Source organism: Odontesthes bonariensis, chromosome 10 (assembly GCF_027942865.1).
Source record: "Odontesthes bonariensis isolate fOdoBon6 chromosome 10, fOdoBon6.hap1, whole genome shotgun sequence".
NCBI lineage: Eukaryota > Metazoa > Chordata > Actinopteri > Atheriniformes > Atherinopsidae > Odontesthes > Odontesthes bonariensis.
The window spans coordinates 787635-813828 of NC_134515.1; the positions used below are offsets into that span (position 1 = coordinate 787635).

The window sequence follows — 26194 nt, forward strand, 5'->3', positions numbered from 1 at the left end:
TCAGGTCCTCAGTTCCAGAACTCAGTTGCACCAGAACCAGGAGAAACATAAACCAGGAGAACCAGAACCAGGAGAACCAGAACCAGGAGAACCAGAACCGGTTCTTCAGATTTATCTCCTGTGGTCATGTGACATCGGTGGTTTTTATTGATGAGCTGATCAGAATCTGATCACTTATATTTTAAAGGTCATGTGACGTGTTTCCTTCTTCTTCTCTGATCAGAACAAACATTAATAATCAGAACAAACATTAATAATCAGAACCAAACATTAATAATCAGAACAAACATTAATAATCAGAATCTTTTTATTTATTCCTTTAAAACTTCTTCACTGATTGGAACATGATCAGCAGCGTATTGATTACCAATCAGCTGCTGATTGATTGACGTTACAAATCAAATAGTTAAAGATTCCTATGATTAAACACCTGCGTGGGTCACATGACCACTGGCCTGAGTCATGTGACTGCCCTGAGCGCTCAGGTAAAAGGGGCGGAGTCAGCCACAGGTGAGGAGGGGCCACCTGCCCAGCTGCTGTCTCAGGTGTGGCTGCAGGTAAACCTGTGGGCCCCCGGGTCCCCCGGGCCGGGCTCAGAGGTCGGGTTACTGAACCCGAACCCATAATTCCTATAATCAATACATCGATCAGCTAATAAAATGTTAGAAAATCTAAGGCACTGAAAAGAGTTTAATAACTTCAGAAGGTTCAGTCGCTGCTGAATGTCCACGTCCGTCTGCGCGTCCGTCTGCGTGTCCACGTCCGCAAAAACGTATTGAAATGTGGGGACCTTCTGCTCTGTGGGGACATGTGGGGACATTCTGCTCTGTGGGGACCTTCTGCTCTGTGGGGACATGTGGGGACATTCTGCTCTGTGGGGACATGTGGGGACATTCTGCTCTGTGGGGACCTTCTGCTCTGTGGGGACATGTGGGGACATTCTGCTCTGTGGGGACCTTCTGCTCTGTGGGGACATGTGGGGACATTCTGCTCTGTGGGGACCTGTGGGGACATTCTGCTCTGTGGGGACCTTCTGCTCTGTGGGGACATGTGGGGACCTTCTGCTCTGTGGGGACACATGGGGACATTGCTTTCAGTCCTCCTCCTCCCTTGTCTCGGTCTCTCCCAGCAGGACGCGCAGCTCTGACAGCCTCTGTTGCATCTTGGGAATCCCCGAGAGCTGGTTCTCCAGACGCTGCTTCTCCTCCTGAGACAGGAAAACAAAATGTTTAGGGTGAGAGACTGTTTCCAGTCAGCAGCAGCTCTGTTTGTTCCAGAGTCTGATGGTCTCCGGTGGTCTCCAATGGTCTCCGATGGTCTCCGATGGTCTCCGATGGTCTCCGATGGTCTTCGATGGTCTCTGGTGGTCTCCGATGGTCTCCGATGGTCTCCGATGGTCTTCGATGGTCTCTGGTGGTCTCCGATGGTCTCCGATGGTCTCCGATGGTCTCCGATGGTCTCTGGTGGTCTCCGATGGTCTTCGATGGTCTCCGATGGTCTCCGATGGTCTCCGGTGGTCTCCGATGGTCTCCGATGGTCTCTGGTGGTCTCCGATGGTCTTCGATGGTCTCCGATGGTCTCCGATGGTCTCTGGTGGTCTCCGATGGTCTTCGATGGTCTCCGGTGGTCTCCGATGGTCTTCGATGGTCTCCGATGGTCTCCGGTGGTCTCCGGTGGTCTCTGGTGGTCTCCGGTGGTCTCCGGTGGTCTCTGGTGGTCTCCGGTGGTCTCCGATGGTCTCCGGTGGTCTCCGGTGGTCTCTGGTGGTCTCTGGTGGTCTCCGATGGTCTCCGATGGTCTCTGTAAACCAGCTGCCTGCTTAGGTTGGTCTGAGTTTTTCTCCTTTGATTCTGCAGAGCTTCTTCAGCTTTGTTTACGTCTCAAAACCTTCTGAGTCTCTACTCTCCCCCCCTCCCCCCAGAGTCTCTACTCCCCCCCCCTCCCCCCAGAGTCTCTACTCCCCCCCCCAGTCTCTACTCTCCCCCCCCTCCCCCCAGAGTCTCTACTCCCCCCCCAGAGTCTCTACTCCCCCCCCAGTCTCTACTCTCCCCCCCCAGAGTCTCTACTCTCCCCCCCCAGTCTCTACTCTCCCCCCCAGAGTCTCTACTCCCCCCCCCTCCCCCCAGAGTCTCTACTCTCCCCCCCCAGAGTCTCTACTCCCCCCCCTCCCCCCAGAGTCTCTACTCTCCCCCCCCCAGAGTCTCTTCTACCCCCCCCAGAGTCTCTACCCCCCCCCCTCCCCCCAGAGTCTCTACTCTCCCCCCCCCAGAGTCTCTTCTACCCCCCCCAGAGTCTCCACTCCCCCCCTCCCCCCCCAGTCTCTACTCTCCCCCCCAGAGTCTCTACTCTACTCCCCCCCCAGTCTCTACTCTCCCCCCCCCAGAGTCTCTACTCCCCCCCCCCTCCCCCCCCAGAGTCTCTACTCTCCCCCCCCAGAGTCTCTACTCCCCCCCCCTCCCCCCAGAGTCTCTTCTACCCCCCCCCCCAGAGTCTCTACTCCCCCCCCTCCCCCCAGAGTCTCTACTCCCCCCCCCCAGAGTCTCTACTCTCCCCCCAGAGTCTCTACTCCCCCCCCCCCCTATCTGTACTACCAGAGTTATGTTGTTTCGGATATTTTTTAGAATATATTTCCAGACTTGTATTTCTTCTTGTTTTTTTTGTTCAGTTGCCATTATTGCACATATGTTTTACATTTCACTGCCTGAGACTCTCTTTGAGTCCGGAGTGAGTCCAGGTGGTCGCCGTGGTTACGGGTTTCCAGCAGCCGATCGATGAAGAGTAAAACTGAACTCTGAGTCTGATGATGACCTGCAGCCGCCGACTGTCAGTCACATGACACAGAGCAGGCTGCTGATTGGCTGCTCCCTCTCCCCAACCCTTTCACGTGCCGCAGGCGTGCAGTGGTGGTGCTGATGGTTACCGTGGTAACCGCTCATTTTGCAGAGGCTGTAGGTATATTCAATTTGTTTATGTGCTTACAGTGGATCAAAGTTCTTAGTTATGGGTCGCTGGTTTGATACAGAGCAGCTCGCTGAGGTCAGAACAGCCACAGAACAGGTGAGAAATAGGTGAGAACAGGTGAGAACAGCCAGAGAACAGGTGAGAACAAGTGAGAACAGCCAGAGAACAGGTGAGAACAGGTGAGAAAAAGTGAGAACAGCCAGAGAACAGGTGAGAACAGGTGAGAAACAGGTGAGAACAAGTGAGAACAGCCAGAGAACAGGTGAGAACAGGTGAGAACAGGTGAGAAACAGGTGAGAACAGGTGAGAAACAGGTGAGAACAGCCAGAGAACAGGTGAGAAACAGGTGAGAACAGCCAGAGAACAGGTGAGAAACAAGTGAGAACAGCCAGAGAACAGGTGAGAAACAGGTGAGAACAGCCAGAGAACAGGTGAGAACAGCCAGAGAACAGGTGAGAACAGGTGAGAACAGCCAGAGAACAGGTGAGAACAGGTGAAAACAGGTGAGAACAGCCAGAGAACAGGTGAGAACAGCCAGAGAACAGGTGAGAAACAGGTGAGAACAGGTGAAAACAGGTGAGAAACAGGTGAGAACAAGTGAGAACAGGTGAGAACAGCCAGAGAACAGGTGAGAAACAGGTGAGAACAGGTGAAAACAGGTGAGAAACAGGTGAGAACAGGTGAGAACAAGTGAGAACAGCCAGAGAATAAGTGAGAACAGCCAGAGAACAGGTGAGAACAGGTGAGAACAGCCAGAGAACAGGTGAGAACAGCCAGAGAACAGGTGAGAACAGGTGAGAACAAGTGAGAACAGCCAGAGAACAGGTGAGAACAGGTGAGAAACAGGTGAGAACAAGTGAGAACAGCCAGAGAACAGGTGAGAAACAGGTGAGAACAAGTGAGAACAGCCAGAGAACAGGTGAGAACAGGTGAGAACAGGTGAGAAACAGGTGAGAACAAGTGAGAACAGCCAGAGAACAGGTGAGAACAGGTGAGAACAGCCAGAGAACAGGTGAGAACAGGTGAGAAACAGGTGAGAACAGGTGAGAACAGCCAGAGAACAGGTGAGAACAGGTGAGAACAAGTGAGAACAGCCAGAGAACAGGTGAGAACAGCCAGAGAACAGGTGAGAACAGGTGAGAACAGCCAGAGAACAGGTGAGAAACAGGTGAGAACAGCCAGAGAACAGGTGAGAACAGGTGAGAACAAGTGAGAACAGCCAGAGAACAGGTGAGAACAGCCAGAGAACAGGTGAGAACAGGTGAGAACAGCCAGAGAACAGGTGAAAACAGGTGAGAAACAGGTGAGAACAAGTGAGAACAGCCAGAGAACAGGTGAAAACAGGTGAGAAACAGGTGAGAAAAAGTGAGAACAGCCAGAGAACAGGTGAGAACAGACACAGAACAGGTGAGAACAGACACAGAACAGGTGAGAACAGACACAGAACAGGTGAGAAACAGGTGAGAATAGACAAAGAACAGGTGAGAACAGGTGAGAACAGCCATATAAAAGGTGAGAACAGGTGATAAACAGTTGAGAAATGGTGAGAACAGCCACAAAACAGGTGAGAACAGGTGAAAAACAGGTGAGAAACAGGTGAGAACAGACACAAAACAGGTGAGAACAGGTTAGAACAGCCAGAGAACAGGTGAGAACAGGTGAGAACAGCCAGAGAACAGGTGAGAACAGACACAGAACAGGTGAGAACAGCAAGAGAACAGGTGAGAAAAGGTGAGAACAGACACAGAACAGGTGAGAACAGCCACAGAACAGGTGAAAAACAGGTGAGAAACAGGTGAGAGGAGGTGAGAAACAGGTGAGAGGAGGTGAGGAACAGGTGAGAAACAGGTGAGAGGAGGTGAGGAACAGGTGAGAGGAGGTGAGGAACAGGTGAGGAACAGGTGAGAAACAGGTGAGAACAGGTGAGAGGAGGTGAGGAACAGGTGAGGAACAGGTGAGAGGAGGTGAGGACAGGTGAGGAACAGGTGAGAGGAGGTGAGGACAGGTGAGGAACAGGTGAGAACAGGTGAGAGGAGGTGAGGACAGGTGAGGAACAGGTGAGAAACAGGTGAGAGGAGGTGAGGACAGGTGAGGAACAGGTGAGAACAGGTGAGAGGAGGTGAGGACAGGTGAGGAACAGGTGAGAAACAGGTGAGAGGAGGTGAGGACAGGTGAGGAACAGGTGAGAACAGGTGAGAGGAGGTGAGGAACAGGTGAGGAACAGGTGAGAGGAGGTGAGGACAGGTGAGGAACAGGTGAGAACAGGTGAGAGGAGGTGAGGACAGGTGAGGAACAGGTGAGAAACAGGTGAGAGGAGGTGAGGACAGGTGAGGAACAGGTGAGAACAGGTGAGAGGAGGTGAGGACAGGTGAGGAACAGGTGAGAACAGGTGAGAGGAGGTGAGGACAGGTGAGGAACAGGTGAGAAACAGGTGAGAGGAGGTGAGAAACAGGTGAGAGGAGGTGAGGACAGGTGAGAGGAGGTGAGGACAGGTGAGAGGAGGTGAGGACAGGTGAGAGGAGGTGAGGACAGGTGAGAGGAGGTGAGGACAGGTGAGAGGAGGTGAGGAACAGGTGAGGAACAGGTGAGAAACAGGTGAGAACAGGTGAGAGGAGGTGAGGACAGGTGAGGAACAGGTGAGAAACAGGTGAGAGGAGGTGAGAAACAGGTGAGAGGAGGTGAGGACAGGTGAGAGGAGGTGAGGACAGGTGAGAGGAGGTGAGGACAGGTGAGAGGAGGTGAGGACAGGTGAGGAACAGGTGAGAGGAGGTGAGAAACAGGTGAGAGGAGGTGAGGACAGGTGAGGAACAGGTGAGAAACAGGTGAGAGGAGGTGAGAAACAGGTGAGAGGAGGTGAGGAACAGGTGAGAGGAGGTGAGGACAGGTGAGAACAGGTGAGAAGGTGACATCAGACAGAGCCTCAGGTAAACACACCTGTAGGGACAGACGGGTGGAGGCATCCAGGGGTTCAAACTTCCATCCTCCCTCTCCGTCAAACTGCAGCAGGTGAGAGTGGTACTTCCTGTGAGAGAGAAGAAGAAGAGGTGTGTCAACTGCCAGCAGCTCGGAGCTCTGCTGCCCCCTGCAGGAGGAAGGCGGAGCCACGGCTCTGCTGCCCCCTGCAGGAGGAAGGCGGAGCCACGGCTCTGCTGCCCCCTGCAGGAGGAAGGCGGAGCCACGGCTCTGCTGCCCCCTGCAGGAGGAAGGCGGAGCCACGGCTCTGCTGCCCCCTGCATGTAGCCTGGGCGAAAGCCGACTGTTGACTCTGTCAAACAGTCTGGGAAAACCCAAGAAGAATCCGTTTCCATGGAGGGTGGGACCTTACCCAGCAACTTAAATTCATTGGAGTTCCCTTAACCAATCAGTAATGTTTAGAAAGGACGTAGGTTATGCGCCGAGGTTCATGCTTACTCTCGCGAGGCTCTAGCTCGCGAATCACGCTTCCCACATCCGCTTTCATTATACCGGTACCATTTGATAAATCAAACTTTTCCCAAAGCCAGTTGGAAGGAGAGCTACGACATCCTTGCCACTAACAAAATTGACGAGGCATTCCTCTTGCTCTCGTTTTAATTGTGTAATGCTCTCCAGAGCTGAGACAACTTCATGGATAGCTTCTAGCGTTCTTCCGTCGCCATGTTTATTTCCGCTGCGGTTGAACTACAATTATATGGACTACAATGGACTCCGCGCGTGAGTTCTGCGTCACCACTCGCAACTGTTTGCTGATTGGCAAAACACTGAGCGAACCGAGGTAGGGGGTTGGGCCAGACTATGTGCGGAGCCAAAATCTTTAGGCGGAAGTACGTAGGATGGCGTCGCCAGGCTACCCTGCATGAGGAAAGCGAAGCCACGGCTCTGCTGCCCCCTGCAGGAGGAAAGCGGAGCCACGGCTCTGCTGCCCCCTGCAGGAGGAAGGCGGAGCCACTGCTCTGCTGCCCCCTGCAGGAGGAAAGCGAAGCCACGGCTCTGCTGCCCCCTGCAGGAGGAAGGCGGAGCCACGGCTCTGCTGCCCCCTGCAGGAGGAAAGCGGAGCCACGGCTCTGCTGCCCCCTGCAGGAGGAAAGCGAAGCCACGGCTCTGCTGCCCCCTGCAGGAGGAAGGCGGAGCCACGGCTCTGCTGCCCCCTGCAGGAGGAAAGCGGAGCCACGGCTCTGCTGCCCCCTGCAGGAGGAAAGCGGAGCCACGGCTCTGCTGCCCCCTGCAGGAGGAAGGCGGAGCCACTGCTCTGCTGCCCCCTGCAGGAGGAAGGCGGAGCCACTGCTCTGCTGCCCCCTGCAGGAGGAAAGCGGAGCCACGGCTCTGCTGCCCCCTGCAGGAGGAAAGCGGAGCCACTGCTCTGCTGCCCCCTGCAGGAGGAAGGCGGAGCCACGGCTCTGCTGCCCCCTGCAGGAGGAAGGCGGAGCCACGGCTCTGCTGCCCCCTGCAGGAGGAAGGCGGAGCCACGGCTCTGCTGCCCCCTGCAGGAGGAAGGCGGAGCCACGGCTCTGCTGCCCCCTGCAGGAGGAAGACGGAGCCACGGCTCTGCTGCCCCCTGCAGGAGGAAGGCGGAGCCACGGCTCTGCTGCCCCCTGCAGGAGGAAGACGGAGCCACGGCTCTGCTGCCCCCTGCAGGAGGAAGTCGGAGCTTTATGCTGTTCTTTTGAATGTCTTTATGTAAAGTACATTGAGTTGCTTGTGGTATGAAATGCGCTGTATAAATAAAGATGATCACTTATTGATTGGTCCTCACAGAGACAGAATACATGTGTGTGTTTACTGACCACAGGGAGGGTCTGTGGGTGATTGACAGCAGAGCAATCCCAGCATCTTTTGCTGCCTGAAAGATGGTTCCCTCCACATCGATGCTGACGGCGCTGGTGCACTCATCCAGGAGGGCATACCGCGGGCTGGCCGAGAGACATTCACAAAACACAGAGACACAGAGAGAGAGATGATCAGAGTGGAATGAAACGTGATTACCAATCAGAGATCCCCATCCTGAAAGCCTCTGTGATGTCATCCAGGAGGAGGAGCCAGTCTGGAAGAACTGATGTTTCTAAATAAACCCGGACTAACTAACCCTACAGAACCGGCAACCCTAACCCGACCCTTCTGATGGAGGTTTGTTCCTGGTTCTGGTACCGATGGAGGTTTCTTCCTCTTAAAGGGAGCTCAGGACGGGGGATTGGATCAGAGAGAAGTTTCAGTGAATCTGTTGGTTTCCTGAGCTGTTTTAATTGGCTCTGAATGAATGAATTGGACTAATTTTGAATTTAATGAATTGGAACTAATTGGATTATGATTACAATGAATAGGACTCTAATTGGCTTGAATTGGAATGTATCATTTAAGTCTTGAGATGACATCTGATGTGTTTTGGCTGTTCAAATAAACCGGACACCAGTCCGTCCTATGAGCAGTTACCGGTGGTAGAACATGCGAGCCATCCCCATCCTCTGCTTCTCTCCTCCTGACAGAACGTCCTTCCAGTCGCTGACCGACTCCCAACCTGAGACACACGCAGACAGGGTTACTATGGTAACACCACAGTAGGGTTACTATGGTAACACCACAGTATGGTTACTATGATAACACCACAGTATGGTTACTATGGTAACACCACAGTAGGGTTACTAAGGTAACACCACAGTAGGGTTACTAAGGTAACACCACAGTAGGGTTACTATGGTAACACCACAGTATGGTTACTATGGTAACACCACAGTAGGGTTACTAAGGTAACACCACAGTAGGGTTACTATGGTAACACCACAGTAGGGTTACTATGGTAACACCACAGTAGGGTTACTAAGGTAACACCACAGTAGGGTTACTAAGGTAACACCACAGTAGGGTTACTATGGTAACACCACAGTAGGGTTACTATGGTAACACCACAGTAGGGTTACTATGGTAACATCACAGTAGGGTTACTATGGTAACACTACCGTAGGGTAACTATGGTAACACCACAGTAGGGTTACTATGGTAACACCACAGTATGGTTACTATGATAACACCACAGTAGGGTTACTATGGTAACACCACAGTATGGTTACTATGGTAACACCACAGTATGGTTACTATGGTAACACCACAGTAGGGTTACTATGGTAACACCACAGTAGGGTTACCATGGTAACACCACAGTAGGGTTACCATGGTAACACCACAGTAGGGTTACTATGATAACACTACAGTAGGGTTACTATGATAACACCACAGTATGGTTACTATGGTAACACCACAGTAGGGTTACTATGATAACACTACAGTAGGGTTACTATGGTAACACCACAGTATGGTTACAGGACCACACGTGTGCATGTTTACCTTCTTCTCTGTCCAGGATGTAACGCAGGTGCACGGTGCGCAGGATCTCCTCCAGGACGGAGTCCGTCAGCCCCTTCAGATCCATCTCCTCCGCTGAGTCCGGGTAGATCACCTGGTCTCTGAGGGTCCCCTCCGACATGTACGGCCTGCGTGGCGACACACCTGAGCTGTCACATGGTTACTATGGTAACCATAGGTGCTGGTGGCTGCAGCAGTGTTTCAGGGGGTACCTCTGAGGGATGTAGAACATGTGCTGTGGTTCTGGACGGTACAGGACTCCTCCGTATACGGGCCAGAGTCCACTGAGGATCCTGAACAGGGAACTCTTCCCGCAGCCGTTTGGACCTGTGATCAACACGTTCATGCCGTCATCCACCTGAAACACAAACAGCAACATGTAACCCGGTTCTGAGACATGTGAACCGGTTCTGGGACATGAGACCCGGTTCTGGGACATGAGACCCGGTTCTGGGACATGTGAACCGGTTCTGGGACATGTGAACCGGTTCTGGGACATGTGACCCTGTCCTGGTTTGTTCAAACCGGATCGGGCAGAACCGACGATGGTTACCTGGATGTTGAGGCTGGACACCACCACGTCTCCGGTCGGGGTGATGATTGGCAGGTTCTCACAGCGAATCCCCTTCTCCACACTGATCACATGACCTGCAGACATCATGAAAAACACATCAGCTTCCTGTTTGATGTGGGATTGGAGCAGGTGAGGCTGCATTTGGCCCAATCAGAAGTTCTTTGGTTCTGTTACAAAGAGCAGAACTGCCTGGACTTTGTTTTTCTGTCCGAACAGAAGCAGCAGAACTCACCTCGGATGTCCAGCGGGCCGCAGACTCTCTGCCCGTGCTGAATCACCGCCGCTCCTGATGACGCCGGCTCTTCTTCTCTGTCTTCAGACCGGCGGTAGATTCCTCGATTCACGTCCTCAAACACGTCGAACATCTCAGAGACCCGGGAGGTGTAGCCCGCCAGCTCCGTCACCTGCAGGGTCAGACGGGTGGATCGGCGTTACGTCACCTGACGAGGACTCTGGGAGGGGGGCGTGGCTTACTGAGAGGTTGAGGGGAGGGGGGCGTGACTTACTGACCTCCTTGTAGGAGCTCATGATTCTCTCCACGGCGTCAGCAGCAGCGTTCAGGAGGTTCCTGGCTGTGGTGAACGCCTGCGTCCGCTCGCTCACAAGCTCCTCCTCCTTCATCCCCATGGCCGCCTGCTTCACCTCCTCAGAGTCTGCGCACATCAGAGGTCAGAGGTCACCTGGGCGGGTCACCGCAGGTTAACAGGGTCACACAAAGTGCGTTTACCATATTTGGAATATCCCGTGGCGGTGATGATGGGCATGGCAACCATCACCAGACCAGAGGCGCTCCACACATACTTCATGAGGAACTGTTCCAGCATGATGTACCAGAGACGCTTCAGCAGGATCAGGTTGATCTGAGAGGACAGCGCCGAGTAGCTGCGCTGCAGCTGGGCCATCTCCACCTGCGAATCAAACGCACCCCGACGTGTCAGACGGGTTAGTCTCCACCTGCGAATCAAACGCACCCCGACGTGTCAGACGGGTTAGTCTCCACCTGCGAATCAAACGCACCCCGACGTGTCAGACGGGTTAGTCTCCACCTGCGAATCAAACGCACCCCGACGTGTCAGACGGGTTAGTCTCCACCTGCGAATCAAAAGCACCCCGACATGTCAGACGGGTTAGTTTCCACCTGCGAATCAAACGCACCCCGACGTGTCAGACGGGTTAGTCTCCACCTGCGAATCAAACGCATCCGATGTGTCAGACGAGTTAGTCTCCACCTGCGAATCAGGTGGAGACTAACCCTACAGATCCTAACCCTACAGACCCCTGCTACCCTAACCCTACAGATCCCGGCGACCCTAACCCTACAGACCCCTGCTACCCTAACCCTACAGATCCCGGCGACCCTAACCCTACAGACCCCGGCGACCCTAACCCTACAGATCCCGGCGACCCTAACCCTACAGACCCCGGCGACCCTAACCCTAGAGACCCCTGCGACCCTAACCCTACAGATCCCGGCGACCCTAACCCTACAGACCCCTGCTACCCTAACCCTACAGATCCCGGCGACCCTAACCCTACAGATCCCGGCGACCCTAACCCTACAGACCCCTGCTACCCTAACCCTACAGATCCCGGCGACCCTAACCCTACAGACCCCGGCGACCCTAACCCTACAGATCCCGGCGACCCTAACCCTACAGACCCCGGCGACCCTAACCCTAACCCTAGAGACCCCTGCGACCCTAACCCTACAGATCCCGGCGACCCTAACCCTACAGATCCCAGCGACCCTAACCCTACAGACCCCGGCGACCCTAACCCTACAGATCCCAGCGACCTTAACCCTACAGACCTCGGCGACCCTAACCCTACAAATCCCGGCGACCCTAACCCTACAGACCCCTGCGACCCTAACCCTACAGACCCCGGCGACCTTTGCCCTACAGACCCCGGCGACCCTAACCCTACAGATCCCGGCGACCCTAACCCTACAGACCCCTGCTACCCTAACCCTACAGATCCCGGCGACCCTAACCCTACAGATCCCAGCGACCCTAACCCTACAGACCCCGGCGACCCTAACCCTACAGATCCCAGCGACCTTAACCCTACAGACCTCGGCGACCCTAACCCTACAAATCCCGGCGACCCTAACCCTACAGACCCCTGCGACCCTAACCCTACAGATCCCGGCGACCCTAACCCTACAGATCCCAGCGACCCTAACCCTACAGACCCCGGCGACCCTAACCCTACAGATCCCAGCGACCTTAACCCTACAGACCTCGGCGACCCTAACCCTACAAATCCCGGCGACCCTAACCCTACAGACCCCTGCGACCCTAACCCTACAGACCCCGGCGACCTTTGCCCTACAGACCCCGGCGACCCTAACCCTACAGATCCCGGCGACCCTAACCCTACAGACCCCTGCTACCCTAACCCTACAGATCCCGGCGACCCTAACCCTACAGACCCCTGCTACCCTAACCCTACAGATCCCGGCGACCCTAACCCTACAGACCCCGGCGACCCTAACCCTACAGATCCCGGCGACCCTAACCCTACAGACCCCGGCGACCCTAACCCTAGAGACCCCTGCGACCCTAACCCTACAGATCCCGGCGACCCTAACCCTACAGACCCCTGCTACCCTAACCCTACAGATCCCGGCGACCCTAACCCTACAGATCCCGGCGACCCTAACCCTACAGACCCCTGCTACCCTAACCCTACAGATCCCGGCGACCCTAACCCTACAGACCCCTGCTACCCTAACCCTACAGATCCCGGCGACCCTAACCCTACAGACCCCGGCGACCCTAACCCTACAGATCCCGGCGACCCTAACCCTACAGACCCCGGCGACCCTAACCCTAACCCTAGAGACCCCTGCGACCCTAACCCTACAGATCCCGGCGACCCTAACCCTACAGATCCCAGCGACCCTAACCCTACAGACCCCGGCGACCCTAACCCTACAGATCCCAGCGACCCTAACCCTAACCCTACAGACCTCGGCGACCCTAACCCTACAAATCCCGGCGACCCTAACCCTACAGACCCCTGCGACCCTAACCCTACAGACCCCGGCGACCTTTGCCCTACAGACCCCGGCGACCCTAACCCTACAGATCCCGGCGACCCTAACCCTGCAGACCCCGGCGACATTAACCCTACAGATCCCGGCGACCCTAACCCTACAGACCCCGGCGACATTAACCCTACAGATCCCGGTGACCCTAACCCTACAGACCCCTGCGACCCTAACCCTACAGACCCCGGCGACATTAACCCTACAGACCCCTGCGACATTAACCCTACAGATCCCGGTGACCCTAACCCTACAGATCCCGGTGACCCTAACCCTACAGATCCCGGTGACCCTAACCCTACAGATCCCGGTGACCCTAACCCTACAGACCCCGGCGACATTAACCCTACAGATCCCGGTGACCCTAACCCTACAGACCCCTGCGACCCTAACCCTACAGACCCCTGCGACATTAACCCTACAGATCCCGGTGACCCTAACCCTACAGACCCCGGCGACATTAACCCTACAGACCCCTGCGACCCTAACCCTACAGATCCCGGTGACCCTAACCCTACAGATCCCGGCGACCCTAACCCTACAGACCCCGGCGACCCTAACCCTACAGACCCCGGCGACCCTAACCCTGCAGACCCCGGCGACCCTAACCCTACAGACCCCGGCGACATTAACCCTACAGACCCCGGCGACCCTAACCCTACAGACCCCGGCGACCCTAACCCTACAGACCCCGGCGACCCTAACCCTACAGACCACCTCGTGTTCGCCAGCGGGCGCTGCTCACCTCGTGTTCGCCAGCGGGCGGCACTCACCTTGTGTCCGCCGTAGAAGGCGATCTCCTCAGAATTGGTGATGATGCGTGAGTGCATGTGGCGCAGGTCTCCCTTCCTCTTCGCCTCCTCGGACACCAACCTCCCGAAGTGAGGCGAGCAGGAGCGCAGGACTTTAGCGGTGAGCACCACCACCAGGCCGGCGATGGCGGCGGGCCACGTGGTGTCGGCTCCTTTGGGAGGAAGACGTTCAGACAAACTAATAAAACCACATCCACCTTCACCTGAGGCATGCTAACGGGCGTACCTTTAGCCTCATGCTAACAGGCGTACCTTAAGCCTCATGCTAACGGGCTTACCTTTAGCCTCATGCTAACGGGAGTACCTTTAGCCTCATGTTATCGGGCGTACCTTTAGACTGGGCGGTGCGCAGCAGGGTGTAGCAGGTGACCACCACATCCAGGATGGGCTTCGTCAGATTGGAGTACAGGTGAGCGACGGACGCCGAAAACATGACGATGTCCTCGGTCAGAGACTGATCAGGATTGGTCAGACGGCCGTCCATGTTGCTGACGCCGTAATAAGTCTGTGGACAGAGAGGAAATCTGATTTAGAGGTCCTCAGGTGGGGCACAGGTGCATTAATATACAGGTGGGGCACAGGTGCATTAATATACAGGTGGGACACAGGTGGGGCACAGGTGGGGCACAGGTGCATTAATACACAGGTGGGACACAGGTGGGGCACAGGTGCATTAATATACAGGTGTTTGTGTGTCCTGATGAGCCAATGAAACAGTCTAACCCTGCCTCACCTGGGAGCAACTCTTACCTGGTTGGTGAAGTACAGCTGGTAGGCGTGGTTGACCAATCGGCTCCTGAAGCTGAGGGACAGCTGACCTTCCAGGTATCTGATGGCACTGTTGATGAAAGTTGCAGGAACTGCAACAAGAAGCCATTTGGAGAGCTGCAACAAGAAGGCTTGAGGATCCTTCTGCACGATACACCTGACGATCACACCTGAGGGATCAATGCCACTGATTACTGTCAGGTGCAGACAGGTGGAGACAGGTGGAGACAGGTGAAGACAGGTGGAGAAAGGTGAAGACAGGTGGAGACAGGTGGAGAAAGGTGGAGACAGGTGGAGACAGGTGGAGAAAGGTGAAGACAGGTGGAGAAAGGTGGAGACAGGTGGAGACAGGTGGAGAAAGGTGAAGACAGGTGGAGAAAGGTGGAGACAGGTGGAGAAAGGTGCAGACAGGTGGAGACAGGTGCAGACAGGTGGAGACAGGTGAAGACAGGTGGAGAACGGTGGAGACAGGTAAAACGAGGTTCTGACCATCTAAGGAGGCGACGTAGATGGACAGGAAGGTTCTGGACATCAGGGTGATGGAGTGCAGTGTGAGCAGACCGAACTCTTTACACAGTAACCGTGGAAACAGGAGCTTCAACAGGTGAGACAGCCTGACAGCGAAGTCTTTGTTCACTGATGGAGACCTGAGGACGATCAGAACACAGATTAGCAGGTGAGCAGGTGAGCAGGCGAACAGGTGAACAGGTGAACAGGTGAGCAGGTGAGCAGGCGAGCAGGTGAGCAGGTGAACAGGTGAACAGGTGAGCAGGTAAACAGGTGAGCAGATGAACAGGTAAAGAGGTAAACAGGTGAGCAGGTGAGCAGGTAAACAGGTGAGCAGATGAACAGGTGAGCAGGTAAACAGGTGAACAGGTGAGCAGGTAAACAGGTGAGCAGGTAAACAGATGAGCAGATGAACAGGTAAACAGGTGAGCAGGTGAGCAGGTAAACAGGTGAGCAGGTGAACAGGTAAACAGGTGAACAGGTGAGCAGGTGAACAGGTGAACAGGTAAACAGGTGAGCAGGTGAACAGGTAAACAGGTGAGCAGGTAAACAGGTGAGCAGGTGAACATGTGAGCAGGTGAACAGGTGAGTAGGTGAACAGGTGAGCAGGTAAACAGGTGAACAGGTGAGCAGGCGAACAGGTAAACAGGTGAACAGGTGAGCAGGTGAGCAGGCGAACAGGTAAACAGATGAGCAGGTGAGCAGGTGAGCAGCTGAACATGTGAGCAGGTGAACAGGTAAACAGGTGAGCAGGTAAACAGGTGAGCAGGTGAACAGGTGAGCAAATGAACAGGTGAGCAGGTAAACAGGCGAACAGGTAAACAGGTGAGCAGGTGAGCAGGCGAACAGGTAAACAGGTGAGCAGGTGAACATGTGAGCAGGTGAACAGGTAAACAGGTGAGCAGGTGAACAGGTGAGCAGGTGAGCAGGTGAACAGGTGAGCAGGTGAACAGGTGAGCAAATGAACAGGTGAACAGGTGAGCAGGTAAACAGGTGAGCAGGTGAACAGGTGAGCAAATGAACAGGTGAGCAGGCGAACAGGTAAACAGGTGAGCAGGTGAGCAGGTAAACAGGTGAGCAGGCGAACAGGTAAACAGGTGAGCAGGTGAGCAGCTGAGCAGGTGAACATGTGAGCAGGTGAACAGGTAAACAGGTGAGCAGGTGAACAGGTGAGCAGGTGAGCAGTTAAACAGGTGAGCAGGTGAGCAGGCGAACAGGTAAACAGGTGAGCAGGTAAACAGGTCAGCAGGTGAACAGGTGAACAGGTGAACAGGTGAGCAGGTGAGCAGGTGAACAGGTGAGCAGGTAAACAGGTGAACAGGTGAGCAGGTGAACAGGTGAACAGGTGAGCAGGTGAGCAGGTAAACAGGTGAACAGGTGAGCAGGTGAACAGGTGAGCAGGTAAACAGGTGAACAGGTGAACAGGTAAACAGGTAAACAGGTGAACAGGTGAACAGGTGAGCAGGTGAGCAGGTGAGCAGGTAAACAGGTGAACAGGTGAGCAGGTGAACAGGTGAACAGGTGAGCAGGTGAGCAGGTAAACAAGTGAACAGGTGAACAGGTGAGCAGGTAAACAGGTGAACAGGTGAGCAGGTAAACAGGTGAGCAGGTGAACAGGTGAACAGGTGAGCAGGTGAACAGGTGAGCAGGTGAACAGGTGAACAGGTGAACAGGTGAGCAGGTGAACAGGTGAACAGGTGAGCAGGTAAACAGGTGAACAGGTAAACAGGTGAGCAGGTGAGCAGGTAAACAGGTGAACAGGTGAACAGGTGAGCAGGTGAACAGGTGAGCAGGTAAACAGGTGAGCAGGTAAACAGGTGAACAGGTGAGCAGGTGAACAGGTGAACAGGTGAACAGGTGAGCAGGTAAACAGGTGAGCAGGTAAACAGGTGAACAGGTGAACAGGTGAGCAGGTGAGCAGGTGAACAGGTGTTTCACACAGAAACACTCACCTGGACTCCATCTTCCTCTTCTTCTTCTCTTCTCCAGCATCGTTCACACCGTTGACTTCGTTCGCCGGTACTTTAGCTCCGCCCACCTGGCCACGCGCTCCCCTCTGGACAAACAAACACACCCTCAGTCACCTACAGTGTGTGTTCCTCACCTGTGGGGCTGTGTGCAGATATGTCTCACCTGTAGTCTCCTCCACACATATGGAGACAGCTTTTTCACGGCATAGGCAGCGAGCAGGATGGCGCTGAGCTTCCTGAGTCTGGAGCTCCGCCTCAGCTGAGCTGGCAGCTTCTCATAGGTCAGCTGCATGGTGACAGGTGGCCGACAGGTGTTCCACCAATCAGAGCGAGAAACAGACGCGTGTCACCGCAGGAGTCTGCTGCACCTGTTTCAGAGAGGTCGGCGTGCTCATCGCCAAGGAAACGTGACCTCAGGATGCGACGCCGCACCTGCACACAGGTGAGAAACAGGCTGATTGGTTCCACTGCTACTGATCAATCAGGTTGATCAGGTGACCTTTGACCCCCTAAGCTTAAAAAAAAAAAGACGACCAATCATGAAACTTCTGACAGTAAATTAAAAAGATTTGGACAGTTTTAATGTTCATATTTTTAGGAATACAGAGTTCACTGATCATCACATAAGTAATTTTATTAGTTTGGGTCAGTTAGGGGTCAGTTAGGGGTTAGTTTGGGTCAGTTAGGGGTTAGTTTGGGTCAGTTAGGGGTCAGTTAGGGTCAGTTTGGGTCAGTTAGCGGTCAGTTAGGGTCAGTTTGGGGTCAGTTAGGGGTCAGTTAGGGGTCAGTTAGGGGTTAGTTTGGGTCAGTTAGGGGTCAGTTAGGGTCAGTTTGGGGTCAGTTTGGGTCAGTTAGGGGTCAGTTAGGGGTCAGTTTGGGTCAGTTAGGGGTCAGTTAGGGGTTAGTTTGGGTCAGTTAGGGGTCAGTTAGGGGTCAGTTTGGGTCAGTTAGGGTCAGTTAGGGGTCAGTTTGGGTCAGTTAGGGGTCAGTTTGGGTCAGTTAGGATTTGTTTTTGTTTTAACTCTTTACTCCTAAAATAAATGTTGAGTTTTCTTCAGTATTTGTCTCAGGCTCTCTGTTATCCCTGTCAAGCCACAAAGTCTTTTGAAATGAAGAGGTCAAAATTGAATGTCGTAGGGGAAAACACTACTCAAAGCAAAACTAATACGGCTCCAAAATTTATAAATGTACTAGTTTGCCTCAATTAGTGAGAAATAATGTGCCTGTGAGCACTGGGGGCTGGGCCCCCCTAAAGACCAGATCCTAAAACCGCCCCTGGGCTAAATAAATTAAGCGTGGGGGGGTCATAAGCATCTCCCTGAAATGAGTTTTTGGAACTTGGGATGTCTGGCAGTGGGAGGACCCCCCCCCCCCCGGCCCGTTTCGGTTCGAACAAAGTTCTGAGAGTGTGAATGAGCTGAAGCCGAACTTTGTTCCACTCATTCCAGGCAGTGAGGGGATGATACATGGACCGGGTTCTGCTGACAGGCCGAACCGGAGCTTCGGGTTCTGGGTGCTTAACCCGGGAAGAGCCGTGGCGGAACCTCGGTGACCTGTTGAGTTTCGCCCCGGTTCCGTTCACTCCTCACCGGCCTCTGAACAGCGGTGAACAGCCGCTCACCGAATTCTAACAGAACCAGAACAACAGACCGTGTTACCGAGCCGGACCGGAACCGTCTGTCGGACCGAGCCGGACCGGAACTCTGTCGGACCGCGCAGCGGTGCTAACGGCAGCTAACGGCTAACAGGAACTTTGTTGTTTCTCTGATGTCAACACAAACGGGCTGAAAGTTTCCGCTCTAACCGGAACCTCCGGGCCCAACTCTCCCCCACCGGGACCGCCCGGAACCGCCCGGAACCGCCCGGTGACACCGAACCTTACCTCATCACCGGGCCCGTGCAGGTCGCGCGTGTGTCCGGGGGAGCGTTCCAAAGTTCAGCCGGTGCACCTGAAGGTCGGGCCGCGTCCCAACACTGTTCCGAAACACACTCCGCCCCGTTTCTCCGCCTCTGTGGGGACGCGCAGTTATATAACGGACCCAGGAAGCCGGAGACCCGCGCAGTTTGAACGGGTTTGAGTTCTTCCTGGTCCGGTTCCGTCGGTCTGAGCAGCACCGGCCGAATATAAAACACTTCTGAAGGGGGCCAGTGCAGATCAAAGTCAAAGTCAACTTTATTGTCAAATCTGTATACGTACAGGACATACACTCAGTAGCGCAGCGGTAGCATTTAACTTAACTTAACACTTTAATACAAGGCAGAAATAAACTATGGTAACCGGTAAACAGAGTGACAGCACAATGTGGATATATATATATATATATATATATATCCACACAAAGTCTCTGATATTGACATCAGAGTAAAGTGGCATATGCAGAAGTAAGTAAAAAAAATATGTTTATGTGCAAAGTAAATGTAAAGGTCCTTGATGTATTAAAATTATGGTATGCAGTGGATCTGGAGTAGTGCAAGTATAACAGTAGTGCAAGTTGAATGTTCAGATTTGTACAGAGATGAGTGCAAAAACAGTTCTTAATGAGTTCGGTGTTGAATTTGTGAGTTATGTAGAGTCATTAGCCCCTTTCACACTGCGACCCGCTATCTTAGCGGGTCCAAATTGCACCTTCGACCCGCGTCGAGCAATGTGAACGCTCTGCGTGTTGGTGACCCGTGTCGCCTGAAGCCGAGTTCAGGGGGCGTGGCCTAGTGGCAGAGCGTCACACCAAACACAGAAAATGCTGGGCGTGTACAATGACGTAGGCACAAGCCATGCGTCGGAGGTAGGGTGAAATACACCTGTCTGCATCAAATGTTCAAACCAACGATGGCGGGACACCTTGAGGACTCGTTTTTGCAATGCAGTTCATGGAGATGTTACTTTACGGTGCGTCTTGCTGCGTGGGAAACCGAGCTCTCCCATCTTTCTCGCCAGCCCTTCCAGCAGAGGTCCATCTTTCACCGTCCCCGACATGTGGCGGTAAATAACGTCCTCTGCTCGGAGGCTGAGGAGCTCGCGGACCTCCTTGTCTCCCCAGTTGGCCATCTTCAAAAATGTCTCCAACTTGATGTAGGCTAAAACAGAGTAAAACTTGTCCTCACCTGTCGCTGTTGTTCTGAATCAGCTGTCCATTCTGTCTTTTAAACTCCTCACGTCACGCCCACGTCCGACCCGCGTCGATTGCGTTCACATCAAACTCGGCTCGGCAGAAAGACTAGGGTCCGACGCGGGTCGAAAGGCGAGTCGAGTTGACGCGGCAGCCCGGGTCGGCAGTGTGAACACAACAGCGGACACGCTAAAGTCGCGAATTAAACGCGGGTTATTTGGCAGTGTGAAAGGGGCTTTTGATTCAGACGTGTGTTTTAAGATGAGGTCAGAGAGGCAGAGCAGGGAGGGAGTTGATCCCCCTGACTGCCTGTGATGAACCCTGTGATGAACACTCAACCCTAACCCCCCCCCAGCAAAATATCAGCAAGCTCCCAGTTGTACTGGGAACATGTCCTGTTTGGGTTTCAACTAAGTGGCAAATGAATCCCAAGGTTTTCTTTGTTCATTTCTTTATTTCTTTATTAATTATCAAAGCAAAGTTTCACATACACAAATGCAAATTTTTTAAAAGAAAACCACATTTCTATGTTTTTTTGATTGAATTAAAGCAATACTTGCTCACAATTAAACCTTCAACTAATCATAAAGCAAAAACAACAATATGGGCTTGTTCCCAACTTGGGATTATGGACGAACTGTTGTCCTAAATCTTTGTTTTTTTTATTCATTTATTTTTTTTACACGAGACTCCTCGGCACATATGTCAGTTTGTTCAATAGTTATCTTTTTGCAAGAGTTTTGTGACTGTTATTCTCTTATTATTGTTCTTATCCTTATGCTCCCCGTAGCTGGCTTTTTTTGACGTTATGTACACATTTAAATGTCGTTACTCTGCTTTGTTGCAAATAAAGTTCTTAAAAAAAAAAGTTTTAAAACTTCCATATCCCAGAGTTCCTGAACACATAATCTTCAGATCAGGGGCTCATATTTTGAGAATCTGCCCCATAAGTCCTTCCTGTTGGGCCACACAGCAGAAACTCTGCTGCTGTTTGGGAACTAAAGGTTGAGCAGAAGCATCTAATAATAAAACAATAATAATATCCAGCTGTGTGTTATTGAGTTGTTATGGTTACAGAGACCCTCACCTCCAGATCAGAGCTCACGTATAACAGCTTTGAGATAATAATAAGTTCTGTTCTGACCTTTTTACACTTTGGACCACCTTTAAAATGTCTCAGTGTGCTCAGTTTACTCTGAAACTCTCAAAGATGTTCAGAAATGATGCTCCAACACAAACACACAACTACTACAAACCTAAGTCTGTCCTCATTTTTAACATCTGGATCTTAGAAAATAAATCTGCTTTTGTAAGTAAATTAATTCCGACTGAAATAGAACCATCAAATGATGAAAATCGGGATCTCATTTACCCCTTTAGCCCTTTACCCATTTACCCTATACCCCTTTAGCCCTTTACCCATTTACCCTATACCCATTTACCCCTTTAACCCTATACCCATTTACCCCTTTAACCCATTTACCCCTTTATCCCTTTACCCATTTACCCCTTTAGCCCTTTAACCCTATACCCATTTACCCCTTTAACCCATTTACCCCTTTAGCCCTTTACCCATTTACCCCTTTAGCCCTTTAACCCTATACCCATTTACCCCTTTAATCCATATACCCATTTACCCCTTTAACCCATTTACCCCTTTATCCCTTTACCCATTTACCCCTTTAGCCCTTTAACCCTATACCCATTTACCCCTTTAACCCATTTACCCCTTTAGCCCTTTACCCATTTACCCCTTTAGCCCTTTAACCCTATACCCATTTACCCCTTTAATCCATTTACCCCTTTAGCCCTTTACCCATTTACCCCTTTAGCCCTTTACCCTAACCTCCAAATAAAAACTGAAAGCTGAACATTGAGTCTTTACCTTCAAACAGCCTTTAAACTCGCTGCCTTTGTCCTCAGAAATATGGTAAAGCAGCAGCCAGTCCTTCTTCTTCTTCTGGTGTAAACGGGAGCTGCTGACAGCCCGGCTCCTCTGAGCGTTAAACTCCAGGCTGTTCAGGGTCAAAGCTTTTTTACAAAGCTTCCACAGAGGAGACGTTCCACCTTTAAACGGTGAAACAGTGAAACAATAAGTATCCAACAGAGACTTTGTAGCTTCTGTAACAGCCTTCGTTTCAGCAGCAGCTACATCAGCTCTGACTGAGACGTTCTGTTTAGCTGAATAAGAACAAAGACGACCTTCCTTTAAATATAAATAACTATAAAGCTGTGTTTGGGATCAATGGGCCTCATGCAGGAACATTTTCCTATTTTTAATTCTAAATTTCTCACTTTTTTGGTACGAAGGTCTCGTACGAACACGCCACATCAGGTTCAAACGCTCTGAACTTGGGAAAAAGTGTGTAAACGACCTGCGTAAATGATGAATCCCACCCGTGCGTATCTAAGTGCACGTGCACGAGGATAGTAGATGGACGTGTGGTGGAATTGGGTTTGATCGGCGTGTTTTTCTCTGGAGTTGTGGCTCCAGCAAGCTGAATATTAGCAGCAGCACAGTCCTTGGTGATCTAAATCGCGATGTCAGCCATTCATCTGTCTCCACGGTCTCGGAACACACGCTCTCTTCAAAGAGCACTAAGGCATCCAAAAGCAGAAAGTCAGCCGCTGGTTACGCTTCCCATTGACCTTGTTATATACAGATTCAAATTAACCTTCAATTAGTGCATCATTTAAGTCAAACAGAATAATGTCAGCATCATTATGGGATATAATGTATATATTTATTTATGTTTGCTTCAGAAGAAATTAAATATAGGGTTAGGACTCTAAGGAACACCCTTGCACCCCTTTCTTTCTAAACTTTATTTTTGGGATCCGCGTGGCCCGGGCCGGGAGTGGGCCCGGCGGCGCGCCCCCTCTGGGGGGTGCTGCTCCTGGGCCACCCCCCACGGCATTAATAAATGACCGCCCCCGCAGGCCCCTCTCGCTCCTCTGCCCTGGTGCTCTGCCTGGGGATCGAACCCTGACCTCTGGTGGGGGAGACCATTTCTCTTACCTCTACACTATCCTTCCCTACAGTTCAGTAGGCCAGTGCACATGATTTTAACCCAAACCCATAACCCTAAAGGCGCTAGCATGGTTGACGCGTCTGTCACGGCGGTGGCGGACCGTGACGTCAAAATGACGTTTCAGGCCTGGCGCTTGCCTTGAAAAGACGGCGCAGCGCGGTGTCGTGCAGTCGATTTTTGTAACTTGGCGGCGCCACCAACGACAAACCGGATGGACCGATGTGAGACCAGGGTTAGGGTCAGTCAGGAGGTGCGTTTGTACAGGCAGCTGCACGAAACTGCAGTGAAACAGCACAGGGAGCACGTAAACTCCCCAAACTGGTGCACAGAGAGTGGCAGAACTTTGGGGAAAGAGGGAGAGTTCTGTAAGAATGTGTGGAAGAAGCTACGGGACAGATACGTGAAGGCAAAGAAGAGGGCAGAGACTCTGTTGATGCCGGGGGCTTCAAACCTTCACCTCCATTAACTGAATTAAAAAATTTAACTTATCCGAATACTGCAGCAGCATCATTAATGACAGTGTTCCTGCTCTTCATTGTGTTCTTCTCCACTTTCATGGTTGTAGAGTAGCGCTAACCTTCAGGTAGCAGCGCCACCTCTGTGACGGAGAAAATTGCAACTACTGGCGCATCGACTTGTGCCAGTATATATGGCGGGCACAAACCCTACTCCTACCCTAACCCTAACCTAATTAACCCTAACCCTAACCCCAACCCTAACCCTAACCCTACCCGAATCAGGGTCTGCATCCTCTTCCCCCCCTCCAACCCAATCCCTTGGACGGAGACGGCCTGGACCCACCTCATACACATACACACAAACATACATGCCCTACACCACACACACCTTCCTCACCACCACATCTCATACCATTTGTCTCCACCTTCTCACATCAAATTACTGGTTTACACAGATTAATAAAACATAACTTCTCTAGACTGCAGCTCCAACACCCCATTTTCAAGAACCACCGAATCATATCAGCCTATAGAAAACATATAAGCCTTCAATCCATCCTCACCAGATCCAAATACTCAGATCACAGACCCACACCCCAACTCAAACATAACCACTATTATAAGAATAGGAAATTCATCCATAACCCACATCTTGACACAGCTTTTCCCATTCTAGGCTCCTTATCCATCACCACCACCAACGCAGTTTACATCATTACATGCACACTTTGTCACAAACATTACATTGGGGAGACAAAACACTCAATCCACACCCGCCTCTCCCAACACCTCTATAACATTGGGGAAGGTCGACTCAACATCCCTCTGGTCCAACACTTCCAATCCCATTCATCTGCTTACCTGATCATATCCGGTCTACAGAACAACGACCGTTGGACTTGTGGGCAGAGGAAGAGAGCGGAGAAGATTTGGATTCACAGGCTTGGGACTCAACGATATATGATAGCCCACTCCTGCGGCACCTCCTGGCACGGTCCTCCCAAGCCTGTGCCTGCATTTTATGTGACCACACGGATCCCAATATTTTAACCGACGATATGGCAGAGGGGTTGGAGCCCCGGGTCTGCCTACGGGCGGACCGGGGTTCGATTCCCCTCCAGAACACGATGTTTTAATTTATAATTATATTTGTTTATTTCTTAACCTTATCTTAATTATTTATTTATCTTATCTATTTTATTGATTTAATTTATACTCTTAGGTAGTAATAGGGGACCCCTTGTTACTAACTTTTATTACCTTTTTATCGTGTGTTTTATTGTGTGGTTTTTAGCACTTTTTTTTACTATTAACACTTTATTCAGAACTTTACTAATTTAAGCACTTATGGGTCCCCTACCCCTCCCCTTGGTATTCTTTTTTTAAATTTATTACTTGTTGTATGTTTTATCTTATTTCTTTTTTATTTCTTTCTTAATTTAACTACAAAACAACAAACTGTCACAGAGAAACTGCTACACCTGGAGGCACATTCCTGCCATCCTTTTTTTCCCCTTCTTTTTTTAAAATTATTTTTATTTCTTGGGATCCGTGTGGCCCTGGCCGGGGGTGGATCCGGCGCTGCGCCCCCCCAGGGGGTGCGGCTGTTGGACCACACCCCGGCATTGATAGACTTTGACCCCTGCAGGCCCCTCTCTTTCCTCTGCCCTGGTGCTCTGCCTGGGGATCGAACCCACTCCTCTGGTGGGGAAGAACACCTTTTTTTTCATTTTCACCATCCTTCCCCACAGTTCAGATGGCCAGCGCATATGATTTTAACCCAATCCCATAACCCATAACCCTAACCCCAACCCTAACCCCAACCCTAACCCTACCCTAACCCTAACCCCAACCCTAACCAACCCTACCCTAACCCCAACCCTAACCAACCCTACCCTAACCAACCCTACCCCTAACCAACCCTACCCTAACCAACCCTAACCCCAACCCTAACCCTACCCTAACCAACCCTAACCCCAACCCCAACCCTAACCAACCCTACCCTAACCCCAACCCTAACCAACCCTACCCTAACCCCAACCCCAACCCCAACCCTAACCAACCCTACCCTAACCAACCCTAACCCCAACCCTAACCTAACCAACCCTAACCCCAACCCCAACCCTAACTAACCCTAACCCTAACCCTAACCAACCCTACCCTAACCCCAACCCCAACCCTAACCAACCCTACCCTAACCAACCCTAACCCTACCCTAACCAACCCTACCCTAACCCCAACCCCAACCCTAACCAACCCTAACCCCAACCCTAACCCTAACCCTAACCAACCCCAACCCTAACCAACCCTACCCTAACCCTAACCCACCCTCTGAGACTGAAGACAAAAAGAACACATTCACACCTTCTGTAATCTGACACAGCTGTTCTGATCTGTTCCACAACAAGAGACACATTGACTCCCGGGGCCGGATTCACAAAACTATTCTTAAGATAAATCTTAGGAAGATTCTTTAGAAAAAAACTAGGAAGTTCCTAAGATTTATCTTAAGTGAAATTCCTCAATATTTTTGTAAGAACAATGGCATTTCTTAGGAACTTCGTATTTTTATGACTTAAGAACTTCTTAGAATGTTGGGGAAAAAACAAGGTCAGTAATC

At 52.0% G+C, this 26194-nt stretch overlaps 1 protein-coding gene across 2 annotated transcripts; it reads right to left on the minus strand.

Annotated features, from left to right (window-relative positions):
* Positions 1-289: 289 nt before the first annotated feature.
* Positions 290-18970, minus strand: abcd1 (ATP-binding cassette, sub-family D (ALD), member 1). Of its 2 annotated transcripts, XM_075475878.1 has the most exons (18): positions 18860-18969; positions 17141-17409; positions 16960-17063; positions 14990-15147; positions 14483-14670; positions 14063-14237; positions 13694-13884; positions 10596-10776; positions 10379-10521; positions 10101-10272; positions 9848-9942; positions 9507-9652; positions 9277-9422; positions 8368-8452; positions 7725-7850; positions 5896-5983; positions 1059-1207; positions 290-1002 (listed from the first exon to the last, which is right to left on the minus strand). In XM_075475878.1, the coding sequence occupies exons 2-17, from the start codon at positions 17267-17269 to the stop codon at positions 1094-1096; spliced, it is 2241 nt and encodes a 746-aa protein (XP_075331993.1). In that variant the 5' UTR covers positions 17270-17409; positions 18860-18969; the 3' UTR covers positions 290-1002; positions 1059-1093. The 2 variants fall into 2 exon arrangements, with proteins under 2 accessions (XP_075331993.1, XP_075331994.1); XM_075475879.1 differs by lacking the exons at positions 290-1002; positions 1059-1207 and adding an exon at positions 2593-2946 and having other exon boundaries at positions 18860-18970.
* Between the last annotated feature and the right edge of the window lie 7224 nt (positions 18971-26194).

Excerpts from the sequence above, each read along its gene's own strand:
- abcd1 (XM_075475878.1), bottom strand. The coding sequence starts at position 17,269 with ATGCAGCTGACCTATGAGAAGCTGCCAGCTCAGCTGAGGCGGAGCTCC. Across the intron at positions 14,671-14,989 it reads CTACGTCGCCTCCTTAGATG|GTGTGATCGTCAGGTGTATC; the intron begins GTCAGAACCTCG and ends TTGATCCCTCAG. Across the intron at positions 7,851-8,367 it reads GCTCGCATGTTCTACCACCG|CCCGCGGTATGCCCTCCTGG; the intron begins GTAACTGCTCAT and ends TCTCTCGGCCAG.